Genomic DNA, 27,338 nt, shown 5'->3' with positions numbered 1-27,338 from the left:
AAAAGGGCATACTAATCCCAAACAGAAATACCACTGATTTTCATTACACAATTAATTTGCAAAGATATGGGGGAAAAAATCATTTTAAGAAGCTGAGTGAGTTAGGCAGGGTCACCGACAACATGTGGTACTGATAAAGATCCACCAAGAAGACATATGTACTTGAGTACATGACCTTATATACAAACAGCTCATGGGACTATGTGGTAATAAGTTTGTAAACAGTTTGGTTGTCTGGCCTACCTGCATGATGTCAGGGACTGTTCAATATTTCCTACAAAAGATCAAAGTTTTCCCCCATTAACCTCTAGAGAGCAAATCTCTGTTCAGGGCTTGAGCTCAATTTTCCCCTGGTGCACTCCAAGAACAAGCAAATGGAAGAAGCCAGGGAGTATGGGGCTGAGGTTGAGGCAGTCCAGAAATCATGGATAGTCTGCAGACAACCTGAAGCTGTTCTGTGCCACCAATGAGATCAGAAAGTGTGTTATTAGCCCTTACCCCATTCTCTATTCTGTTTTGTCTCTCAAGGTTCCCTTCACATGCAATTTTTTTCTAGTCAATGCAAATTCTATTTCTAACTCAAGGGCCTGTTAATTCCCACCTACATCTCCAAAGTTCTTTGAGAAACACTATCTGTTACCTTCCTCCTTACTGAAAACCAACTACCACTTTTCCTCAAAAGTAGCACTCAAACTTGTGTTCAATTTTCTTCTTTGTGGGATTTTAAAAGCTTCTACTACAGTATTCACTGTTGAAAATTAGAAAATATAAATAAGCCAAAAGAAAGTCCTCATCCAGAGGCATTTACATACATATCCTTCAGACACATTTGTTTGTTTTTATAAAAAAAGCAGCATTCTGGGGGCACCTGGGTGGCTTAGTCAGTTGAGCATCTGACTCTTGATTTTGGCTCAAGTCATGATCTTGGGAGTTATGGGATGGAGCCCCAAACTGGGCTCCACAGTCAGCGCAGTCTGCTTGGGTTTCTCTCCCATGCAGCCTCTCTCTTTCCCTCATAAATAAATCTTAAAAAAAAAAAAAGCAGCACTCTGAATCTTCATATAATAATGCCATCATTCCATGAAACCATTTAATGACTGTTTTAATATTTCACTTAAAGCACAGGATATGATGTATTTAACAAATCACCCATTCTTATAAATGTGGGTGATTTCCTATTTTAGGCTATTATAAAGCAAACTTGCCATGAAAATACTTTCTTAAAATACATTTATGTGTATATTTGTCTGGTGGTTCCCTTGGGATAAATTATGAGAAATGAAACTGCTAAGCCAAAAGGCATGAAGCCCACCATCATCCCCTTTATAGGTCTTTTTATTCATATTGCCAAATTATCCTCCAAAAAGTTATTTCATTTTATTCTTTTTATTTATGCATCATTCAAAAAAATATTTATTTTGCGCCTACTTTTGCTAGGAACTATCAACACAATCATAATGAACATATTAGATACAGTCCCTGCCCTCATGGAGCTTACAATCTAAAGGAAGAGAGAGACGCCCCCACCCACACTATCACAAATTCTTCATTATAAGCTGAGGTAAACAAAGAAGGAAAAATACGGGGCTTTTCAAAAATCACAAAAATTTTAGAACAACTTGATACAGCCTGAAGGCCTGGAAGAGTTTCCCTGGGAAAAAAGCGTCTGCGCTGGGGCTAAGGTTTCTGTTGTAAATCAGGTAAAACCAGGTTGTAGAGAATCCTGGATGAAATATTCTAGACAAAGGGAACAGCAAGGACAAAGCCCCTGAAAAGGCAAGGAAGAGGACCCAGCTGAAAAAATGTAATGAAGCAGCTCATTATGGCTGAGGCACAGAGGCGGTGGAAAGAGTAAGGCAGGGGCCAGACCACACAAGCCCTCCAGCAGCAGTAGCAACTGGCTTCTTCCACTCTCACCAGCTGGTAAAGCCAACATTCAATAATCTGGGCCACAAAAGTCACACGGCAGTCAAAGCCAAAAGAACAAACTGAATAATGACACAATAAAACTGTAAATCAGAAAAATGGATGTAAATAAACTTGACCTGAATAAGGAATGTACTTTCAATCTGTTGCAGAAGTTTCAGGCATACAATGTTATGTCCTATATTTTGAACAATACAACTAGCTAAATATGACAAGTTAACAGTTGTCTAAAATATCTGCATACTCCTGGAGAGCAAAACACATGAAAAATTCTTTGACTTTAATATATATTATGCTAAAACTAAGTCAATTAAAAGTTTTTAAGTTTGTCAAAAGAAATTTTATAATTGTATTTTATTTAACTTGGAAATCATACATGTTACTTAGGTTCTACTCTGGAGAAAAAAGTACTCCATTGATTTTCAAAGGCAAATTTTCCTTACTCTGACGTTGATTATCTCAGAAATAGTCTTCCAAATAAATAAGACTTAAAATCAGTATTTTAATATTTTTTAAAATAAAAAGTTTTAGAAGACATCAAGTATTCCTTTTGCAGTGTTTTTATTCATGTAGATATGCAACTATCATAATTTAAAGGACACTTTTTAGTAATTAATTAGACTATAAGAAGAAACTGTACAGAAAGTTTGTACCATAAAATTACACCCCTCAGTGATCAGTGTCCTCAGTAATGGAGAGATAAAGAAGCTCAAGAGGGTCACTGCTCGGCAACCTCTTATAACTAAAGATAGCAGAATACAATCTGCTATTTGTAAAAATGAAGAGACTGCATAAAAGATATCTTTCAAATATTCCCTACAGAAACATGGAATGCCTATTAAAATGACATTGTTTATTCTGTATAAAATATCCCTTCTACCCTCTCAAAAGCTTTTTTTTAAGATTTTTTTAAAAAAAAAAGCCATATCCTTAAGAAACATCTTCTGAAAATTATCTCAATGCCAGATCCAAGTTTTCCATTATTTACTGTCCTTACCGAAGTTCACCTGCATATTCCAGAGGAACTTTCTAAACTTTACTGTTGATTAGCCTAGTCTAAAGTAGAATTCATTAGCAATAAACAGTACATAAGACACAAGCTAAAATATTCCTCACAAACATACTTTGAAATAGGTGCTTTTGAAATATAAATATAAATTTCCAGACCGTTATTATTTCTGATTAAACTGTAGATTAAAAAAAAAAAAAAAAGTGAGGTTTTCAGACCAATGATGTGTGCAGCTCATTCTCATGACACAGTCATTTAAGTTTCTCATCTGCAAAACACAATGCAGTCAATTATCAGAAGGGGGGAAAAACAGCAGCCTCATCTGGTTTACAAAATAAAAACCATTAGCATTACGAAACACATACTGCCAAATGTTAAAGGTTGCACACTTTGCTGAATAAACTCTTAAATCCTCTTGATTATAAAAGTAACATTAAGATCAACATAGAAAATCTGGAAAATACAGAAAAACAAAAGGAAAAAGTATGCCTGTAACCTTACCATTCAAATAGAATTGTTAGTATTGTGGGTTTTTTCTTTCAGTATTTCTTCTATTACATACAAGTAAATAAGAAATACATGCACCTGCATACTTTTTCCTGAACAAAATTAGAATATTACATTTGCATTTTAATCTTTTGTCTACTTAACATGTGGCATGGTAAGCAACTCTGATTTGGTGCAGGGAGGGAATTACTTCTGACTTTTAAAATCCTCAAACATGATTGTAACAATATATTATATAGATGTGTCATCATCTATTTAACGACTTCCCTACTTTGGAATGCTCACATTGCTTCCAATTTTTTGACAAACAAGACTGTCATAAAGATACTTAACCTGTAACATTTCTGATTATCTCCTCAAGATATATTTCTAGAATTACTAGGTTAAAAGGAAATTTGAAATGGCCAAGAATCACCTCCCAAAAAATCCTTTGTTCTACAAGATTTTAACCTATATAAAATTCACAAAACTTATACATAGTATATGTTTATAAATAAATGTTTTAAGTCATAAAAAACTGAGTACCTGAAAAATCAGAAATCATAATAACAGGAAATAGAATCACTATTACGTTTTAGCATACACTCATGGAAAAAATAAGTTTAACTTAATGCCACACTAGATACTTAATTTGTTCCCAGTCAGAGAACAGAATATTAGTACCGGGAGAAGATGAAAAGTTATCTCAAATAGTTAAGAAAAACAAAAGATCAGACAATGGAAGGGTAAGCCCAGAATATAAGTTTAGGACAAAGACCTTTCCTCTAATAAATTACAAATACCACAGGTCTCGCTTTCTCTCAAAAAGCAATTTAAAACCCCGTTATTTTTCCCCCTTCACTTTAACCCCTGATATCTACCCTATTTAAATTTTCTATAAACAAGAATTTTGTTGTAGTAGATAATTGCTAGCTCTCAAATCTCAAGAAGACTAGTTTCTTAAAAGCCCAAACCCAATACTTGGAAATAAAATGCTAATGTTTCAGATTTGCAAAAGGAGAGAACTTTTCTCTTTCAGTACTTACTCAGCATGAGAAAGTTTTATTTCTTCCCTTTGTCTTGCAGAATAATTTAGGTTCCCCCCTAAAATAAAAATAAGCACAGAACTTTTTCTAACAACTATTAAAAGTAAAATTCACACACACACACACACACACACACACACACACGCATTGGTATACTTTAAGTAACAGAAAAGGCAATGGGAGACGACAAAGAAATAGTTTATCTCCTGGGGCTTTCCCAAGGGAAAAAATGTTTTTTAAGAATCTTTATATGAGGGTGCCTGGGTGGCTCAGTGAGTTAAGCCTCTGCCTTTGGCTCAGGTCATGATCTCAGGGTCTTGGGATCGAGTTCCGCATCGAGCTCTCTGCTCAGCGGAGAGCCTACGTCCCCCTCTCTCTCGGCCTGCCTCTCTGCCTACTTATGATTTCTCTGTGTGTCAAATAAATAAATAAAATCTTTAAAAAAATAAAAAAAGAATCTTTATATGATACAAATACAAATAACTACTCTTTAACTTAAGCATTTTCTTTTTAAGTTTGGACCTACATACTTCTTTACATCTTGTTAACTCGGACATTGTATTAATAATCAGTAAATAGTGGAAATTAAGAGAAATGAAAGGAAATGACCTAAAATAATTTAAACAGCAGGTATACACATTTTACTAAGTACCTAACAACCTTTAGGAGCAACCTAGTTAGAAAAATTAATAAGAGTAACAACAAAATCTTATACAGAAGAAAGAAAGAAGTATAAATGCATTTTAAAAATACTAGCAAAAGAAAAAAATCTGTAACACCTCATTCTGTATCAAACACTTTCAACCTTAAAATACAAACTATAACTATAAATTTGCTTACTTATTTTTTTATTAATATAAAATGTATTATTCGCTTCAGGGGTACAGGTCTATGAATCATCAGTCTTAATGTAATTCACAGCACTCACCCTCCCCAGTGTCCGTAGCCCAGCGACCCCATCCCTCCCAGCCCCTCTACCCAGCCCCCCACCTCCGCTTACTAATTTTTTTAAATATGAGACAATAACACAGTAACGGCTTTAGGTATTTTAAAAGTGCCATACTTCCTTATGCTAACATAAAAAGAACATCTAAAATTTTCTATTACAAAGCTTAAATTGAACTGGCCAGAAAGAATAAGACAATGATTTAATAAGTCTCAAGTTCCAAAATGCATAGTTATATGTTACATAATGAAATGTGTTTCCATGAACATATGAACAGATTGTCATTATTACATGAACTAAAGCACTGGCCTCTAAAGAGGCATCAGACAATCCAGGGACCTCAGTAGATGATTCACGATGGTTTAAGAAGAAAATGTCTGAATTCTACTTACCTCGGGCACGATTCACCACATAGAGTAAGACCACAGATAAAAGTGACACTGCAAGTGAAAAATTCACAGGGTCCTTAAAAAACATGTACCTCTTCCCAATGATTCCTATGTAATCATAATTACAAAGTAAAACTCAGATAAATCTTCATTGATTGGCATTTAAAAATAAAAACACTATTCCCATTATTTTCCAAAAAGCACTAAAAATTATTTACACACCATTTTTTTCCCATGGGCTACATGAGCCCAGGGATAGCAGGACCAGAAAAAAAGCAGCTGAGAGAAGAGACGGAGCTGATCCACCCAGAAATCACCCCTGCTGCTCTTTACTCTCCAGTTTAAGTGTTAGTTTTCCTGGTACTTCCAAAAACTCCTGCCAGTCCAACTGTTTATCTTTTTACAGAGAACCAAACAGAAACAATCTTTTGAGGATTTTAAGTCTGAAAACACCATGTCCATTTTACAATTTAACCAAATACCAGAATGTGGTCATCTGACTCCCAGAAGCCCAGAAAGCCCAGAGCCAGTGGAAACCTCACAAAGTCATGGCTTGTCTTTTTACCATAACAAGTAAGGCACACTAAATTTACTTTAAGTTAATACGGCAACAAAAACATTTTTAAATGGCACGGTATTTGGTTTAAGAACCAAATATATATAGAGTTGTGGACTGAAATTAAACCACACGTCGCAGCATCAAACAGACATAAACACTTCCATGACCTACGTGGTTTTTTTTTTAATTTTTTAATTTTTTTTAATGACCTAAGTGTTTTGAATTCTACATGATTCACTTTTTAAAAACAAATAACATATTTTTAAAATTTGATGTGCTTACTTCTAAAATTATGGGATAATAAAATGCATTCAGGCACATCGTAAACCACATTTCAAGTATAAACTGTCTTTTATCCATGTAAATGTAAATGATAAAATCATTGCTGGGGTCTGCCATTTTAAATACATGTTAAAGCATAAAAGACAACTTGAGGGACGCCTGGGTGGCTCAGTTGGTTAAGCGGCTGTCTTCGGCTCAGGTCATGATCCCAGCGTCCTGGGATCGAGTCCCACATCGGGCTCCTTGCTCGGTGGGGAGCCTGCTTCTCCCTCTGCCTCTGCCTGCCACTCTGTCTGCCTGTGCTCACTCGCTCTCTCTCTCTAACAAATAAATAAATTTAAAAAAAAAAATTTTTTTTAAACTATCTAAAAAAAAAAAAAGACAACTTGATATGTTTATAAGAATTTTTTTCAGATGAACACAACTGTCTGTATGGTGAAGCCTACCACAGGAAAAATGTTAATTTATTTTTGTAGTTTTCAACAGTTTCCTAATACTTCCTATTTTTAACCAATAAATCATTACAGGTAAACATTAAATAACAGGGCCAAGAATAAAAGCAACTTAAAGTTACCTTATGAAGGGGCGCCTGGGTGGCTCAGTCGTTAAGCATCTGCCTTGGGCTCAAGTCATGATCCCAGGGTCCTGGGATCAAGCCCCGCATCGGGCTCCCTGCTCTGTGGGAAGCCTGCTTCTCCCTCTCCCACTCCCCCACCTTGTGTTCCCTCTCTTGCTGTCTCTCTCTCTCTCTGTCAAATAAATAAATAAATCTAAAAAAAAAAAAAAAAGTTGCCTTATGAATAAACCATGAGCACTCATACCTGAATCATATCAATGTCCACACACTCACACCAGGGACATACTCACCACCCTTTAAAATGGTTTCACTTTAAAGAGGATAATGTTTTCTAAAAACCATAAATATCTAAAATAGAATATGAAGCAGACTCTACTACTACTTTTAAAAATAAGAATCTCCTTTAAAAAATGCCTGTGAATCTTCATAGAACCAGAAAGCCACCAGCTGGGAAACTCTGATGCACAGACTAAGAAATAGGCAAATCTGAGAGATACATCTTGGGGATTTGGTTTAAAAGAGGGAAAAAGAGAATAATAACAACAAAAACCTAGAAGTATAAATGAAAACATTCTGTTATCCATTAAAAGAAACTAAATGTTGCCATATCACATACTTACAAGAAACACAGGCAATGAAGAAAACTTCTAAAAACAAATATCCCCGAGTATCCAATATCATGCCAGCAATGATGGAAATGATCGCCAGCCCAAGATTCTGAATGGACTGCATGCTACAATTCAAGAAATATAAAGACACATCTTCACACACACAGTAACAATTCACTTTAAATATCAGTATCTATATGGGGCGCCTGGGTGGCTCAGTGGGTTAAAGCCTCTGCCTTCAGCTCGGGTCATGATCCCAGGGTACTGGGATCGAGCCCCGCGTCGGGCTCTCTGCTCCACGGGGAGCCTGCTTCCTCCTCTCTATCTGCCTGCCTCTCTGACTACTTGTGATCTCTGTCTGTCAAATAAATGAATAAAATCTTAAAAAAAAAAAAAAGCTTTAAATATCAGTATCTATAAATGACATATGATTAGTGTTAAGAGGTGTTTTTACCTAGGGACGACCTGATCAGGTATTTTCATCCCATGACTATTTCTGCTACTAGATGTTATGCTCGGAGGTAAGGGAGCCTGTCTTATTAAATGCAATATAAGCTCAACATTTTCCTGCTGATTGAAACTAAAAGCTAAGTGAATACCAACCATGGGTGCAGTTTCCCCCTTTTGCCCTTTGGGTCAGACACCAGAACTCAAACTTCTCACCAAGAAGCCCTCATATAAAAAGGCAGTCAATGGCAATGTCAGAAATAACTTCTGGGTTAGTTTAATACCAGGTCTCTCGGTGGAAGACTGGGGCATTTCTGTTGCCACAATAATATCACAAGTAGGTTAACTGACTTTTCTGGTGGTTTCCAGGTTCAGAGCTGTCCCAGAAGCATGATGATGACTAGGTTCAGGAGACGTGGAGTTTCATCTGATAATTAAATTGCTACAGCAGAGAGACATTATGGTGTAAACACTTACAATCCATATGCAGTTCCCAGCTGGTGTTCAGGAACTACAAATGCCACCATCGGCCACAATGCACAGGCAAGCAACGAATATGAGAGTCCCAGGAGACACTGCAGAAAGTGACACAGAAAAACGTAAAAGCCTTTTAACATTAACCAAAAGGTGATTTTCCTTTGATGCAGATTAGCCAGAGTGACATAACAACAAATATATGAACATTCATGCAAATTTTATTGCAATTTTGCTAAAACTCATTTGATAGAAAAAAGTCTAGACCCTAACAGTATCCCTCTAGTGACAAAACACACTATCTTAACCATTTTATATTATATGCACGCATAACTTACTGGTCCCAGGGTACAATCAAGGACTAAGCAAGAAAATAAAGCTGATTTGCAAAAAGTTACTACCAATGTTTCAGGCAAGGTAATTTTCCAGTATTTATTAACTACAAATTAAGCAATCAAGGCAACATCACACCAACAGTCCATTATCTTACTTCAGATCATCAACACCTAACTGGAGGGCAGGGCAGAAAACTATCACCTAATGCTGACTTTTTCTTTAGTTAAAAAAGAAACCTCATGATTTGAGTTTAAATAAGATCATCTACACCTATCATACTGGCAAAGATTGAAATTGCGCCAATGCCCACCATGGCTAGGATACCAAAAACACACACACATTTGTATATTATTGGTAAAACTATAAATGGATAAGAACTTCTTAGAGAAGTTTCACAATGTCTATCAAGATGTTAAATGTGCAAAGCCTTTGCTACAGCATTTATACCTCCAGAAATCTTTCCTACAGAAATTTTACTAAGTGTACAAAAAACATATATGCCCCAAATATTCTTTTATTAATAGGTAAGAACTGTGGCACTTGAGCCTGTGGTCTTTAAAATGATATTCTAAAGGACAGTAACAAAAACCTGATGATGAATTCATTATCACTTTTTAACTGCCTAAAGGTCAAAGACAAAAGAATGCAAAATCATGAATCCTGGGCTGAGAGACTTTTTTTTTTTTTTTTTGCGTGCCACCTATGATGGAAGAATTTTTTAAAGAAGTACAGGAAATAAATGGAACTGGTAAGCAATTTGGCTTTTAAAAGACTACTTTATTTCAAATTCTATTTCAGCATTGAGATTACTGTGTTAAGTAAGCCAAATAAAATAAAAAATATCTTATTCATTAACAATTAACATTTATTTACTTTAAAAATAGTTATTTTGTAGAGACTGCAATTACAGCATTGTTCTTCCTACTGTCACAAGCTCTGCTTTCAGAGGAGCAGAGTGTGGCTCCTGACGTGCACTTGACAGAGTCCTCCCCGAAGCCCTGCGCCCTGTGAGCGTCCGCAGTGACATTACCATAGCAATCCAAGGGTTCCACAGTGTGAAGGCCAGCATGATGTGGGCAGCGAGAGTGGTCACCACGGCACACAGAACCCAGATGATGTTCTTTCCTGTTTTATCCACCAGGAGCCCAAATATTGGGGACATGGGAGCTGATATGACATATACAATACTGCCCAGAGAATCAAAAGATATTTAATGAAATATATCACAGCTACTAAAAAAAAAAAAAAATCCAAAAAGTTACTAAAACCATTAGGCAAAGCAAATCCTAGCTCGTTTAATTAAGCATTCTTCTAAAATTGTCATCAGTAAACAGAAATTTAAATATTAAAGAGTGGTCCAAGATTTCTTCGGTTTTCCATTAATGCATAGATGGTGTCTCAGGATCAAGTGGCAATATACTCTTGGTTTCACGTTACAGATGTTAAGTCACATGCCTTTTTTGTCTCTTAGAACATTTGCTTATAATTAAAGACCCACACTATGCACACAATAAGCACTCAAGAGAATCAATGAAATACCTGTTAATAGCACTTGCTGCCTGGGAAGAAAATCCAAATTTTTCTGTAAAGAAAACTCTAAAATACAGAGAGAGAGAGAAATAAGCACTTTAGAGAACTACTCCGTTTTTAATAATTAAAGGCAAAATAAAACTAAGTAAAAATAACTCTAAGTTCAGTCAACTTTTCCTTCTTGATACTGTTTTCCCAACCTTATATAACATTCATCTTTAAGCAAATGGCACTAAAGCTTTAGAGTTTACATAAATATTTCACTAGCTAAACAAAATACGCTGATGTGGATTTTTTCATTTTATTATTCTTTCTTAAGAGATTTTATTTATTTGAGAAAGAGAGCTAGAGAGGGACACAGAGAGTACAAGCGGATGGGAAGTACGGAGGGAAAGGAGAAGCAGGCTCCCACTGAGCAGGGAGCCCGATGCAGGGCTCGATCCCAGGACCCTGGGATCATGACCTGCGCTGAAGGCAGACACTTAACTGACTGAGCCACCAAGGCACCCTGATTCTTTTCATTTTAAATAAGCACCAAACAGTATGCATAACTTTTCAGAAAACCAAATAAATTATTACAACATAAAATTAAGAGTGCTTCTTTTCCTTAAAGTGGGACTGGACAGGTTCTTTGCAAAACAGAGTTTCAAATTATTGAAAACAGTCTGAATTTAAAGGTTCCGATTATAAAGACACACCCCTATAAACACACCAACACACTGCTCTGTTCGAACAGCTGCCAGTGGAAAGGAAGAGGTAAGTGGTAACACAAAAAAGAATTTGATTTTGAATGCCGGCATAATTATAGGCCTAGCAAATGGAAATGTGCCCAGGCATAATGAGCCAAAGTACTGTTTCCATTCTCAAGAATAGGCTTCCAAACAAAAGAATAAAGAGGAAATAAAAAAGAATACTAATCTGATACAAAGCATTAAAATACATCTACATTAGGCATCAAAAACTATTAAGTATTTCATCAAAAAAATAATGAAAGTTATTATGCCAAATATTAAACCTTAAGCTAAGAAAATCAGTTATATCCCAGGATATAAAATAATTCCTATGTAAATATAAACTATAACCAAAAAATCAAGATTTATAACTAACAAAATTGTATTTGTGTGATTAAATTCTCATTATAACTTAGCCAACAAAAATGCATTGCTACAGAATACTCACTTCCCAAGTCCAATAAAAGGGAACACTGCCACATAATAGCAGACACAGATGATAAATATCAGCCAGAGGGGTAAGGAGAAGTCCTTCACATCAGTTAACTTAATAACTTCACCTTGAAAAGAAAACGAAGAAACTACCAGCAAAATTTTGCATATCTAGGTCAATATTGTTTTTCTTTTATCGTGTGATTAACCTTTGCCATCCAGTTTACAAAATACTTTTCTCAGTAAATTACTGGAACATAGCTTCTGGGAAAACTTAAAAAGACATTAGAAAAAACAAAATCTAATATTAGTGTCTACTTTTCTGCTGTCTTCCAGGAACACTCATCATTTTGCAAATATACAAAGTGCAATCAAGAATGTAAATTCTGCCAAAAGCACTTAAGGGGAAAAAAAAGTACCCCAAAATTTAGATAAGTAGGAACAGATTAGAAAGTAAAACATGTATTAAGCCTCACTGGACTTATAACACTACATTAGGAACTTACCTCGTTATAAATTATCTTCAAAGGTCTGCAATTCTCCAAAGCCCCCCTTTTCCTGCATTTAGACCTACCTGTTTTTCCTTGTGCTTTATGAAGGATTCTCTCTGCTCTCTGATCCAAGTAAGCGAGAACCAAGGCACAGATCAGTGAAAGAACACATGTTATACCCCCTACAATAAAAAAGAGAGAGAAAGAGAGATTTTTAAGAGAGTGACTGAAGGTTCCCAAGAGGCAGTACCTTAGAGTAACAGCAGAAAACTTAGCAAATGAATGGATGGCATTTAGACATACTGAAGAAAATCCTACAATTACTAAATCAGGAGAAAAGGAAAGAAACAGCATGTGATAAGTACTCAACAAACAAAAGTCACTCTTATTATATTATTTCCTAGTAGAAGGTTGTAGAGTAGAGGGAAAAAGAACATACTAGGCTAGTCTTGTAATGCAGAATACAGACTTTAAGAAAGTGGATGACAGCTAACAAATCTGTACTAATTTCTTTTTTTTTTTTTAAGATTTTATTTATTTATTTGACAGAGAGAGATCACAAGTAGGCAGAGAGGCAGGCAGAGAGAGAGAGAGGAGGAAGCAGGCTCTCCACTGAGCAGAGAGCCCGATGCGGGACTTGATCCCAGGACCCTGAGATCATGACCTGAGCTGAAGGCAGAGGCTTAACCCACTGAGCCACCTGTACTAATTTCTTAACTAAGTCTAAGCACTGATTATTGACAGATGCCAAAGGGAAAAAATTATGAAAGCAAAGTCTGATTCTGTGATCATCGTATCTTCTTGATTCCTTCCCAAAGTCTGTAACCCTTGCTCCTATCCTTTGGCAACCCATAAGGTCTCACCTTCCCACAGCACAGCTAGCCAGGCTCTCCTTCCTTTGTGTAATCAGCTCACTAATTACTCACTAATGCTGATCTCATAGCATTAAAGCAAATCTGGATAAAGAGTAAATAAAGTTTATACTTCTCAAGATTTTTAAAAGAAGCTCAGTAAAATAAATGAATCTTTAATTTCATAATGCAGTCTAGCTGAAAATTGCTGAAATAAAAGTCAGGAGATATGGGTTCTACTTCTGCCACAAGCTGAATGATATTGAACACAGAACTTAATCTCTCAGGGCTTCAACTTCTCCATTTGTAAAATCAGAGGCTTTGACTTGATGGCACAGACCTTTTCTGGTGCTAAAATTCTTTACAATTCTCAAATTCTCCAGTGTGGAGAAGACTGGAAGGAATACTGAAGAGCATCTGAGAGTAAGAAAAAGAGGTTTTAAATAAGGCAAGGGATCTGAGAGGGCAGGAAGGAAAGGAGAAGCCTCTAGATTCAGGTTGCCTAGTTAAGATTTCCTCTCCACTGCCCTCTTTCTACCAAGCTATACCAAGGAATTATAAGGAATAAAAGATGGCACAGAATGTTCACCTCACCATCCACAGGTCTTTGTAGGGCTCTGCAAGTGACCCTCTTACCCACTATGGGGCACAGTTGCAAAAATCCACTGCTCAGAGAAAAGCACAGGGAATTCCAGAAGGCCTCATATGTTTCTTAGTGATCCACCCAGCAACCAGCACAACCAAGTCTTAGCTAACAGAACTTAGGGCCAGAAGGGACCTATACACTTTTAGTCAAACACCTGAAATTTTACAAAAAAGAAAACTGAGACACAGAGGTTAACTTCCTTGTCCAAGGTGACAGAACTAGTTACAGCCAGGACTAGAACCCAGACTCCTGACTCTTAACTTAGTGGATTTCCCACAACATCATATCCCTTCTAACGTCTCTAAAATCTTAGCTCCATAGTATTGTAATTGAACCTTGATCAAAAGGAAATAATTATCCCTCTGCTACAGACTAGTAACACCTTACATGTATAAAGTCAGTTTTCAGAGTTTTCAAATACACTCTCTTATTTGCTCATCATGACAACACTGAAGTAGACAAGGTGGGACAAAATCCTCCATTTTAAGAAAATGGAAATAGTAACAGAAACTCCATGAATGATTCACTATTTCTAGTTAGGTCCAAGAACTCGTGAACTATTCAGGAAAAACTGTAACCAAAGTGGTCTAATCCCAATTCCAGTTTTCTTCCCGCTCTGCCACAATAGTACTATGACATACTTTCAGAAGAGATAAAACAAGGGACATCAGGATCCACTAACCAATCATAAGTGTGACCCCAAGGGTTGTGTGACCAGCAGAACCCAATGAAGCTTCAACCTTAGAATACAGCCATCCCATGAGATTCATGTTTACTGTACTTCCCTGAAAGAGAAAGAAAAAACATTTCATTTACGTATACTCTGCCTCGTTCAATAAAGGATATGAGGTGGCTAAGAGAAACAGGTGAAACAGGATCCAGATTAAACAAGAGATACATTTTTTTTAAAAAAACATGACTAGGAAAAAACTAACAAACTAAGATAAACCCACAGATAAGATTACTGCACACAAAAAAATGCTAATGTGTAGAAAATGCTAGTACCGAAAACAGCACAGTACATTTAGAATTTTCTAGCAGCAAAAGCAAAAATGAAACAATGAGTGACAAAACTCCCAGGGTACCTAAGAATAAAATAAACTTTCACTCAGAAAAAGCACAGCCATTGCTTATAGTTACATCTCAAAAAAAATTAATCCTATCCATAAAAAGACAGTAAAAGTTATAGAAGATAATACCCTCATTCACTCGTTCATTCAGCAATTATTGAGCCCTGATTGAACCCATCACTGTTCCAGGTACTGGGAATATAACAAAGGACAAAACAGAAAAACCTCCAGCTTTCATAAAGCTTACATTTCAGTGGAGTAAAAGAAGTTAAACATGTAGTATATTAAATTGTGGTAACTATTTTTAAAAATAAGGGGGGAAAAAAAGCAGGGAAGGAGAACATAAAGGGAGATTGTGCCTTTGAGTGAAAACTTGAAGGAAGCTAGCCACGAGGTGATCTGGGGGAAGGACAGAGCATTTAGGCTGAAGAAACAGCCAGTGCGCAGACCCTGAGAGTGCATACGGCAGCATGCTCAAGGAACAGCATGGAGGGCAGAGACTGGAACAGTGTAAATGAAGAAGACAGAACATGAGATGAGATCCCTGAAGAGGAAATGGTGGGAAGGCTGGCTATAGGTAATAATAGGGACTTCTGGCTTTTATTCTATGTAAGATGGGAAGCCACTGGGTTTTGAGTAGAGAAGTGGCAAGATTCCATACATTTTAACAGATTTGCTCTGGCTGCTTTGTCAAAAGAGACTACAAAAGTGGGAATGAAGGCAGAAGTGAAGACATAAATTAAGGGGCTACTGTAATAATCCAGAATGATGATGGGTCTTGGTCTAGGGTGGCTAGCAATGGGCATGGTGAGAAGTGGTCATAATATGGATATATTTTGATGGTAAAGCTAATAGGACTTGCTAACGGAAAATACATGTTGAGGGGGGCAGTAAGGTTTTGCCCAAGCAACTGGAAATAAAGAGTTGCCCATAACTGATGATGAGAAAACTGCAGCATAAGCTGGTTTGGGGGGTAGTAAGTAGAAAATCAAGAGCTGACTTTTGGCCATGTCAGCTGTGATGTGCCTACTAGACATCTAAATGGAAATGTCAAGTAGGAAGCTGAATTATAAGGATGTGGAATTCAGGGAAAAGGCTGGACAAGTGATATAAATACAGGAGCAAAGACATGTTATTTAAAACTGCAAAACTAGGTAAGATCATAAAAGATGGGAAGTGTCAAAAGAAAAGAGAAGATATCCAGTAACCACGCCCTAGGGCACCCCCACATTTACAAGATCAGAAGACTGAGATAGATCTAGTGAAACAGGCCAAGTAGTAAAGAGAAAGACAAGAGGGAAACTATGAGACTGTAGTGTCCTGGAACCCAAGAGAAGAAATCAAGGTAGGGGGAATGTCAACTGCACTAAATGCTATTATTGACAGGTCAGACACTGAAGACTGAGAAATGAACATGTCCTCAGCAATATTCTCACAGCAAACACAGTAGCAAATTTCACACAGTTACTTTAAAAATGCTAGCCTATGGCATTACTCAAATGAGCAATAAGGTATAAATGGAGACTTACTGGAAACTTTCCTCAATATCACTGAAAATAAAAGCTTCTCAAAGACAAGGATGTTGCCTTAAAAATCCTTTAATCCTAAAATGCCTATCATGACATGGCTTAGCAAGTCCTCAATAAATATACTTTGAAATAATGAGCTTAAAAGTAACAAATTACAGGGAACCTGGGTGGCTCAGTGGGTTAAAGCCTCTGCTTTCGGCTCAGGTCATGATCCCAGGGTCCTGGGATCGAGTCCCGCGTCGGGCTCTCTGCTCAGCAGGGAGCCTGCTTCCTCCTCCTCTCTCTCTCTCTGCCTGCCTCTCTGCCTACTTGTGATCTCTGTCTGTCAAATAAATAAATAAAATCTTTAAAAAAAAAAAAAGTTACAAATTACAAATGAAAATCAGAAGGGTGCTAGACTCCAACCCCCAATAAGATATAAAAAATGAAAAGTGCACTGCCTAAAGGTACAATGGTAACATAACAGATCAAGTGTCCAAAACCAGACAAACTCACAGCTCAGCCTATAGGAAAATGGTGAAGACGTAAAGCCAGAATCTCTCTGATCATTCTGAATATGCACAGGGAAAAGGGAAGCACAAAAGCACTGAAATTCCATCTACCCCAGCAGCTCCGTAATGAAATCCTTTGGTCCCATGCTTCTCAAAAAGACCCTAAACACAGAAATCAGATCAAAACTGAACTTCCCTGGCTAAAAAGAAGGTGGCTGCTTGAGGTCTGGCTTACTCTACCTCGTCCTCAGGTCCTTCCATCACCCCAGTAACCTCCACCCTGCATCCTCAAAGCCCCTGAGACTCCTTTCTAAAAACTTAGGGCTCCTCAGAATGCAGCTCAATGGATAAGAGCTAATTTGTGACCACACAGAAAAGAATCTGAAAACTACCAGTAGCCACAATGATGTCACCAAGATTGTATCTTACTTCTTTCTTCGATAAGTTATTAGACAATGAAATTCACAAACTGTCACAGACATATCTTGACCTCCACAAGATACATAATGAAGTACTCAGATACCCTTGTGGATAAAATTTAGACAATATGAGAAACCACACTAGCTATGAATTACAAATTAAAGTCATATTTAGGTGTTTCCACTCAAAAATGATTTTTTTAAGTAATAATAATCTCTACTATCAAAGCTATAATAAAAAGGACCCTTTCATATCCCATAGATGGGGGATGTAAACATCACTGACAGGATAATATGAAACTACTAACCTAAGAAACCCTAACAAACCCTCTTGACTCAATCCCATTCCTAGCAACCTAGCTTCAGAAAACAATCAGAGATGCAGACAAGTTTTATAGTGTCACACAACAGCACTATCTATAATGGTTGAAAAATTAGAAAGAACCTACATGTATAAAAATCACAACATCTAGGATGGCTGTCATTAGAAATGTGTTCCCAAATAATAGGACTCCAGGCTACTGACTGGTTTGCTACTGATTGGGTAAGGCAACCTGGCATTAGAAGGCCAGCTCCAAACGGAACCCACTGGATATGTGGACTAACCTGTGGCCCTGGCTTCCTCTAGGGTGGATAGGTCGCTGTACTTTAGGATTTGCCTGGATTCATGGGCACATTACTAAAATCATTACCACTCCAGCTAATCTCCCCAATTTAAAGCAAAGATGGACATGATCTGTTTTTAAATGGTATGATCACTTAGCATCCATTTTTGTTCCATCTGTGGGACTAGAGGATGTCATTTGGCATGTAAAAGCCCTTAATAAATATACTACAAAGGCACTCAATGATTTACTAAATAGCATCTCCCTACTTAATACTGAAGTCTCACAAATATGTAAGGCAGTCCTACAAAATAGGATGGCCTTAGATGTCCTGACAGCAGCACAGGGTGGCACATGCGCAATTATCAAAGCAGAATGTTGTGTGTACATCCCAGACTATCACAAAAATGTCACAGAACTAATAAAAGATATGAATGCCCAGATTAAGGCTCTATAAGATCCTTCTCTCTCTCTCAGTGATTGGTTAAGTTCCTGGTTTGAAGGAGAACTATGGCCAACAATTAAACATCTCCTTTTCGGGCTTCTCATTCTTATCACCTTATTAATCTTAATATGTTGCTTTGTTCAGTGTTTCTCTACTTGGTGCCGAGACTCCATTGCTGCAATGACTTCACCACGACAGATGATCCTTACTACACGCAAAGACACTTCTTCCCTGTCAGCGCTGGATTCAGCTGCCTCCGCCTTTTGTAACTCCCCTATACATTCCTCCACTGATCAATGTTGACCCGAGTAGGTAGGGACAGCTCTACGCCCCATTCAGCAGGAAGAAGTTAACAGAAGATGAGACCTTCCACCTTCAACTACCTTAAAGATTTAAGGGTCAAAATTGTTCAGGGGGGTATGATGAGGGAGCAGGAGGCTGGCTGAGGACAAAGCAAAAGCTGGCACCTTGCACCCCCTCTCCACCCGCTCCCCTCCCCTCGGTAATATATGTGACATTCCTCAGGCACCCCTGACTGCCATAAAGGAGAAACAAATAGTTAACTTGCAGAGATCACAATCCTGCAAGACAGGAATCTCCCAACTATCTTGATGTTAATGGCTTGCGAAAAGACAACATTAACAAGCTGGGAGACCTCCGGTATCCCGGCACCTAGTAGGCCCTCTTTAGCATATGAAAGCTCTGTTGAAACCTCCCTTTCCCTCACCTTCCCCCAACCGCAGGGTACATAACCTGCCATCCCTCACAACCCGGGGCAGCAGCTTTCTGCCCACGGTTCCTGTCCCCGTGCTTTAATAAACCACCATTTTGCACCAAAAAATAAATAAATAAAATAAATCACAAAAACGTTATGAAAATTACATGTATAATGAAATAGTACATTAAAAACTTTTTGTACTGGATTTCTTCCCTAAGACTATGGTCCAACCATTTTCATGCCGTTAGCTAGTCTTTGGAACCTTCATTTTTCAATAGCAAGGGTTTTTTTTTTTAAAGATTTTATTTACTTATTTGATAGAGAGAGAGAGAGAGAAAGATCACAAACAGGTGGGCAGAGAGAGAAGGGGAAGCAGGCTCCCCATCAAGCAGAGAGCCCAATGCAGGGTTTGATCCCAGGACCCTGACATCATGACCTGACCCGAAGGCAGGGGCTTAACCCATGAGCCACCCAGGAGGCAAGGTTTTTTAAAAAAAAAAACTCTACTCATAGGAGTTTATAAGGAAAAAAACCTAACAGGGTCTGGCATGGCCAAACACTTCATAGGTTACATTAATAAAAGTACAATGTTGTTTCCCTGGGTACGAACTATCAGACCAAACCTGAAACACCATGAACATCTCCAGATTCCAAATGCCAGGGAAAGTACTGAGTGGCTACAGTAAGCCCAGGCAGAGGGGAACACCAGCACCACGGAGCTGAAACCCATGTCATGTGGCTTAGACAACCACAGGAAATAAGCATGTCTGACGGAGAACTTAAAAGCTGCCTTTATAAGCAAAGTGCTGGTGCACAAAAGAGGAAATAAATATTAACTGGAGGGCAAAAGTGGGAGCAATGAGAAAAAGCTACTTGCAGAGGCAGATTTTATCTCTGCGTGAGGCCGAACTTTACAAAGTTAACTGAAGTACTGGAGCTGCTCTATCACACAGTGAGCTTCCAATCACCAGAAATGTGCAGGTTTCGTCCGGAAGCCTTGCATACCAGGGAGTCCAAAAATGGGCAAAGAAATTAGATGACAAAACCTGTAGGATCCCTCCCAGTGCTCACATTTTTTTAACTAATGAATGCTCAAATAGTATTTTTAGACTGTTTTCTAAGTGCAATAAGGTTAGAAATGCCTTAAACTAAAGGTAAACGCTATACTATAGTCTACAGACATAAAAAATCAGTACCTAATATGGCAAACAAAAACATATTTCATCCCATTATTTTTAAGACATGATTGCAAGATTAAATCTCTTACTTCCTGTTTGGCTTCATTAGGTTTGTCATACTTACAATTCTAGCCATACTAAGTTGGAGTCCAAACACCAAGTTTAATTCTTTGCCTTTAAACCAACTCACAGCATATGTATTCTGGGCAACTGCTAAGGACTCCCCACCGATCCTAAAAATGAGAAAAGGAAGAAAAATTACTGCTTTTACAAAAACACCACAGTTAGCAATGCAAATTTAAAATTTGGACAGCCCTCCTATCAAAAGGTTGGCTCTATTCCCACCCTTCGATCAAGTGGGCTTGAGACTGTTTCAATCAATATAGTATGGTGGAAGTGGTGCTGTGTAATCAAAGCAGACATCTGCCTTTTCATTCAAACATTCACACTTGAAGCCTTTAGCCATCTTGTAAGAAGTCCAACTACCCTCAGTACACCATGCTATGAGAAAGCCAAGCCACAGAGAGCGGCTGCATTTAGGAAATGCATCCAGCAGTGATAGTCTTCAAGCTGTCCCAACCCCAGAATGAGACCCATGAGTCAAAAAGCTTTCAGATGATTCCAGCACTCAACCTTCCATGAATCTTTTGAGCGGAGGCTCTAGACATCTGGTGCATAGACAGGCCATCCATGCTGTACCCTGTTCAAATTCCTGACCCACAAAGTCCACAAACGCATTGTAACAGTTCTATGACACTAAGTTTTGGGGAGTGTGGTATGTTGCAATAATAAGCATGACCTGTAATAACAGGAGTCTGAGTTATACCAACACCTATGCTATATAAAATATTCATGGGGGAAGAGTGGTTCATACTTTGTGCAAAGACAAAAAGGCACATTTTTCAGGTCAATACCTTCCATATTTCAAATTTTCCTATTTCCTGGGTTTTAACTTTTCGTTTTGTAACTTTTGTTTTGTAAGACCACTCCCCCTCTAGGCCTTTAGTTAGGAGATTCTCCTCCATATCCTAACACTGAGTCCTTCTCACTCTGTCCTAATCCAAAAATCCTCCCATTCTCTTTTACTAATCCAAACCCCTGACTGATGTCAAGACATACTTCATCCATGAGGCCATTTCTGACTACACCTCTGTCTCTGGATCCCTTTCATATTTTTATATACAGTTTGTTTTCTTCTCTTTCATTTAGAGCACTTTTGAGGGTATATCACATTTGTCTACATGTCCCCAGTACTTATAAAAAAGCTTAAATGAGTGATGTCATCTGCATCTCTCAGGGCAGGAAGCCCAAGGCTTGACTCAGAATGAACTTACTGAACAGACATTGAAATTCATAAAGAATAATCATTCTATTGGTTATTTTGCTCATTCAAGCCTCTTTAACAGGGTTCAAAAGGACCTGCACGTTACCCACCAAGAAACAGCAAAATGTCCATAAGTCACCAACCTAGAAATAGTTGGTCTATACTTTTCTAAATGAGGTTTAAATCAGTCTTCAGTACAACAAAAGACAAAACACCCAGGAAAAATATCATTTCTGGAGAACAACTTAATATTCAAACCCCAGAGTTAACTATGACCACTCAAAATTGTTGCTCACTTTAAAGGAAAAGTAAGACAATAAACATTCTTGTGTATATATAGCTAGATCTCAAGGATTTGAGATAATTCTCCACAACAGACAGTAATATATTTTTGTGAATCTTTATTAAATTGATAGGTAAACAGTGAAACAGTAATATATTAGGATGAATGAAATTATCCATAACTTACCCAAACACAAACCTTCCAAATTCCATCAGCCAAAAAGCATTAAATATTCCACCCAGAGCAAAAATCACCTACAATGTAGAATATAAATGTAGAATCAATGAAAAAGTAAACTTAAAAGTATTCAAGAGAAATAAGTAACTTATAATGAATCACAACTTCTATAATAGTCTTAACATTTCTTCATAGTAAATCTGTGAAATTTAAATATTAATGTTCAACTATCTCAAGGCTTAAAATGGACTATACATTATGCTACACAGGCATTTGTGGACTCTGCTTAATTAAGTCAGGCATTCAATAAACACATTTTTGCTGGTGGAATTAGACAAGAATTCAAAAGTCACTGTTACATAATCAATGAAGGTTTTGGACCTTCTCACCTGTCCAATGCAAACAAAGCAGCTAAAAATAATGGTGCCCCATCTGTTAGAGAGAGAGAGAGAAAGAGTATGAATTAAGAGTATGTTGCCAAAACCCTTCAGTAATAATTCTTCAGTCTTCTTTGACCCCTATATTCCCTCCAAGGAAAGAAAAATGAAGTACTGGTCTGCCTCTAAAGTCAGCAGCTTTCCCAGGCTAAATGTTAATCTAGAAAAGTCTTGACTTCTAAGGGGATTCAGAGGCTTCAGTAATGGCATGTTTAACTTAAACCATTATTATCTCCTAAACAAACAAAATTTGTTAAATAATCTTCAAGAAGTTCCCAGGGTTCCCACTTAAAAATCAACATTCTTGGGGCACCTGGGTGGCTCAGTCAGTTAAATGTCCAACTCTTAGTTTCAGCTCATCATGATCTCAGTTTGGCATTAGGCATCAGGCTGGCATCAGTCAGGCATCAGGCTCCGCCCTCAGTGAGGAGTCTGCTTAAGATTTTTTCTCTCTCCCTTTGCCCCTCCCCTGCATGTGCATGGGCATTTTTTATAAAATTACTATTAAGAGTTTAGAATTTATTCCAAGATTAAGTAATTTTAACTGGTCATAATTCCTGGTAACTAAAAACTTTTTATTGATTTTTGGTTTTGGGTTTTTTGAGTATAGCTGATACAGTACTATAATACTTTCAAGTATACAACATAGTGATTTGACAAATTTATACATTATCCTGTGTTCACCAGAAGTATAGTATCTGTCATCACACAACATTATTACAATAATATTACCTACATTCCTTATGATGTGCCTTTTATTCCTGCAATTTATCCAGTCCATAACTAGAAGCCTGTATCTCCCACTCCCCTTAACCCATTTTGGTCAACCCTCCAGACCCTCCCCTCTGGCAACCATCAGTTTGTTTTCTGTATAGGTATGATTCTGGTTTTTTTTTTTTAATTTTTTTTATTTTAATAAACATATAATGTATTTTTATCCCCAGGGGTACAGGTCTGTGAATCGTCAGGTTTACACATTTCACAGCACTCATCATAGCCCATACCTCCCCAATGTCCATTTCCCCACCACCCTCTCCCGTCCCCCCTCCCCCCCGCAACCCTCAGTCTGTTTCTTGAGATTGAGTCTTTTATGGTTTGTCTTGATTCTGTTTTTTGTTTATTCATTTGCTGGTTTATTTTTTTTAGATTCCACATATCAGTGAAGTCATATGCTATTTGTCTTTCTCTGTCTGACTTATTCCACTTATCACAGTAACTGTTTTTAAAAGGACAAATACAAGTTAATACAATTACAAATCTGCCTACTCTCACATTCTATACCTCAAATGTCTGTTTCCCCAGAGTAATAAAACGCCAGTATTTTAAGAGTCCTTAAAGATTCTATGAGTAAACCATACTTCTGAAACTCAAGTCCCTCTCCAGATCCTTGTGAAATGGCCATCCCACATTGTACTGAATGTTCTCTAGCACTAGAAAACTTGCTGTGGTCCCAAGGCAATTCATGGCCCCTCATCAAACTGATCAAGGAAATTCTTCATCATAGTAAGCAGAATCTGTCCCCCTGAAGTTTCCACCCCTAATTCCATCCCTTCGGACTAAGCAAAATAAATTTAATTCCTCCTTTATATTTAACCCTTCAAAATTTTTAAGTTCCCAAGTCTATACACTTTCAGTTTCTTCAATCCTTTCCCATCGGACATGGCTGGAAGGTCCTTCATCATTTTTCCCTCTGCCTTCTGAAAATATTCTGCATTCCTCATGGAAGTTTCCATTAACAATATATACACAACCATAAAGGTGAAAAGTGACAAAGCTTAAAATGTTATTCCTTCCTCAGCATCTAACAGAAGTGGCCACAAAAAGTTCAATGCCCAAATGCAGAAAGAGAAAATCTCACTGGGACTGTGAGAGGCAAATACTATATATATGCGCCAAATACTATACATCTTTCTCAGTCCTCATAACTATCTTGTAAGGCAGGAATTATTACTATACTTTACCAATAAAGAAACTAAAACTCAGGAAGCTAGCAACAGCTCAGAATAGGAAGTTGAGCAAGTGGCAGCAATGGGATTCAGACCCTGGTTTGCCTGATCCCAAATAATATAATTTGTACTTTTAGATAACTGAGTTACCATATTTCATGAGTAGCATTTACTAGTTCCAACCTTAACCAAAAATACCAAGTTTCAAAAGCCAATTCCAGGAATATATAAAAACCATAAAAAAAAAACTAATGTAGATTATCACAGTCAATACAGAATTTTAGTTCTTTACAGAAATACCTTAATCTAGTCCTATGATTTTCTAATAATATTTTACGCAAAGGGGAGATGTTTTTCAAGCTTACCGTATTCCAAATACTCGGTCAATCAAAAAGCCACCAAAAAAACACAAAACTACATTTGGCCAAGAATACCAGGCATATAGCAGCATGAATTTCGTTGTATTCACCTGCATATCCTATATGGGAAGAAAATGAAACTATTTTTTTTCCAAACAGTTAAGTTTATCAACAAATCAAAACATTTTTTTGTGTGTAGGGCAGGCGTTTTCATAATCATTTGTAGTTACTAACTGCTTTAAGAATCCCATGACAGCTGTGGCCCCCTCCCCCAGAAAACTGGTCACACCTGGGATCCCTGGAAACTTGATGGATCCACAAGCCTTTCAGAGGCTTCAGGGAGTCCAGGATCAATTAGATCCCCCATTACTGGGACTATCTCCATCTGCATCTGCCTGTATCTTCTACATTCTTATCTCCATTATACTATATGCACTGGTGCTCCCCTACCCCAACATGGAAAAAGATAATCTTAGTCCATCCCTACCCACCCCCCACTAAATCCTACCTTCTTTCCCTTTCATTCTAGAATGTGAAGGGCCAATCTATTTCTTCCTGTCTAAAGGTAAAAACCTTAAAAAGGAAAAAACTATCTAAATACACAAGAAACTATAAATATTAAATGTATTTTTACAAAACCAAACTAAAAATACTGACATGGAGAATCCTCTGCAGTCAGCATCCACATTTTAAAAATGAAGGAATAAAAAAGACTTATTTAAGAAACAAAAAGCTATTCTACTGAATCATTTGTCATTCAGATGATTATGCAATTGGAAAGTGAACTGCAAACAAAAATCTGCTAATAATTTTTGGTAATTCTGTGGAAATAGGACTTAATTATTTAAAGTGTAAAATAGTATCTAGTCAGAAGTGCTAATAAAGTCTTTGTGGTTCCTATGGACTCTGAAAAACAATCTGAGGGTTTTGAAGGGGGGAGAGGTTGGGGGAACCAGGTGGTGGATATTAGGGAGGGCACGGACTGCATGGAGCACTGGGTGTGGTGAAAAAACAATGCATACTGTTACGCTGAAAAGAAATAAAAAATTTTTTTAAAAAAGTTTATGTTCTATGTCAATAAAACAAAAGATACTTTATTGAGAAAAAAATAAATAAAGTCTTTGTGGCCACTCATTCCAACTCAAGAACACTCCTTACTACATATGGATTTTACTACTGATGTTAAAATGATTCACTGAACAATGTCTCAGACTAGGCAATCTGAGACCTGGTGATGCTTCAACAGCTAACTCCAGAGAAGCAAAGTGAAAAACCAACTTACCCGTTTAACCTGAGTCTGAAGGGCAGCAGGATTATCATAGCAAAAATAGCTGCCTAGAATAAGGAAGAGCAAACATTTTATAAGTGATAATACTGCCCATATAGAAGTTTCAGGTTGCAAATATTATTCAATGTTTACATTTACTTTCAATGTTTATATGAAGGGGCTCCAGGACTGACAGCATGGACCATTTCCCTTCCACTAATATTTTCTGCTAACTATTAGTCATTTAAAAGGGGAGTGTTACTTAGGGGTGGGTAGTTCAAGCTCTCTGAATTCCTTCTTAACAGTGTATCGAAAGCTTTGACAAAACAGGTATTCCTTCACATCTATGGCCCCAGGGCGCGAGCTGCCAAGCCTCCGGGACTTGTTGAAGGGCAAAAGAGTGGGACAAAACTCGCCCATCTCAGTCCCCTAACCTCTACCTCCAAGATGCCGAAGGGCTAGCAACATCCACAAACTTGAATGGAGTCGCGAAGGGGTGGGGGGGTGCGGGAGGAAGTTCAGGAGTTTAGGTCAGAAGCTGCACTAAGGCCGCGTGGCAGCTCTGAGCTCAGTGCGGATTTCGGGGATACCAACAACATCAGAACTTCTGGATTATCAGCCCCTCCCCACCCGGCCAGATGCCTCACCGAAGCCTAGGAAGCACATCAGCAACAGCACCAAAAGCCGGTGCGCCAGGCGACTAGGGTCGCAAAGGGCCGGCAGCGCTCCGGGGACAGGAGAGATGACAGGGGCACCTCTGCCAGCTTCACTGGGGCCGCCTTCCAGCAGCGCTCGCGCTTCCTCATCGTCCTCTTCCATTGGGCCGGGGGAAGACCAGGACGCGAGAGTAACTCCGAGAGAAAACCAGGCACCTAGAACCCAGTGAAGTCTGTGGTCACGTGGCCACTGTAGCTCACGTGACGCAGCGGCGGATCACGCAGAGCTGAGATCACGTGAGTGGCCGTGGTCACGTGGCGAGCAGAACCGGCCCGGGAGGTACGGAGGAGGCGGTGTTTCGCCTTTCGTTCTCTCTGGGATTCTGTTAAGGTTCCCACCTTCGGCCTTCCACCGTGGGGAGCACTGTCTTTTTGTTTCCTGCCCTGCCCTCATTGCAGACTCTGCGCAGCTCCACCGGGAGAAGTGCGGGCCTTGCGTCCGCTTCGATGCCAGGGTCCTGCGTGATCCGATGTGGGCTGGAGACCCGAAAAGACGCGCCGCCCTTCTCGCAGCGTTGCTCTCCTCGGCCTCTTTGCTCTTGATATTAACACATTTGATTGAATACCTATTGATATGTCAAGTGACATGCCAGGTACTGGGATACAAA

At 38.1% G+C, this 27,338-nt stretch overlaps 1 protein-coding gene across 2 annotated transcripts; it reads right to left on the bottom strand.

Moving 5' to 3' along the window:
- Nucleotides 1-1,318: 1,318 nt before the first annotated feature.
- On the bottom strand, nt 1,319-26,938 carry MFSD1 (major facilitator superfamily domain containing 1; the record flags this gene model as incomplete). 2 transcript variants are annotated; one of them, XM_080800318.1, is made up of 16 exons in its annotated part: nt 26,662-26,938; nt 26,030-26,082; nt 24,754-24,866; nt 22,395-22,437; nt 22,015-22,082; nt 20,346-20,454; nt 14,449-14,551; nt 12,353-12,451; nt 11,795-11,906; nt 10,625-10,681; nt 10,116-10,272; nt 8,753-8,850; nt 7,841-7,953; nt 5,806-5,853; nt 4,468-4,525; nt 1,319-3,203 (listed from the first exon to the last, which is right to left on the bottom strand). In XM_080800318.1, the coding sequence occupies exons 1-16, from the start codon at nt 26,831-26,833 to the stop codon at nt 3,200-3,202; spliced, it is 1,407 nt and encodes a 468-aa protein (XP_080656444.1). In that variant the 5' UTR covers nt 26,834-26,938. The 2 variants fall into 2 exon arrangements, with proteins under 2 accessions (XP_080656444.1, XP_080656445.1); XM_080800319.1 differs by lacking the exon at nt 1,319-3,203 and having other exon boundaries at nt 4,464-4,525; nt 26,662-26,916.
- Nucleotides 26,939-27,338: the final 400 nt, after the last annotated feature.

Source organism: Martes martes (assembly GCF_963455335.1).
Source record: "Martes martes genome assembly, chromosome: 1".
NCBI lineage: Eukaryota > Metazoa > Chordata > Mammalia > Carnivora > Mustelidae > Martes > Martes martes.
This window is presented reverse-complemented; position numbering and strand designations above follow the sequence as displayed.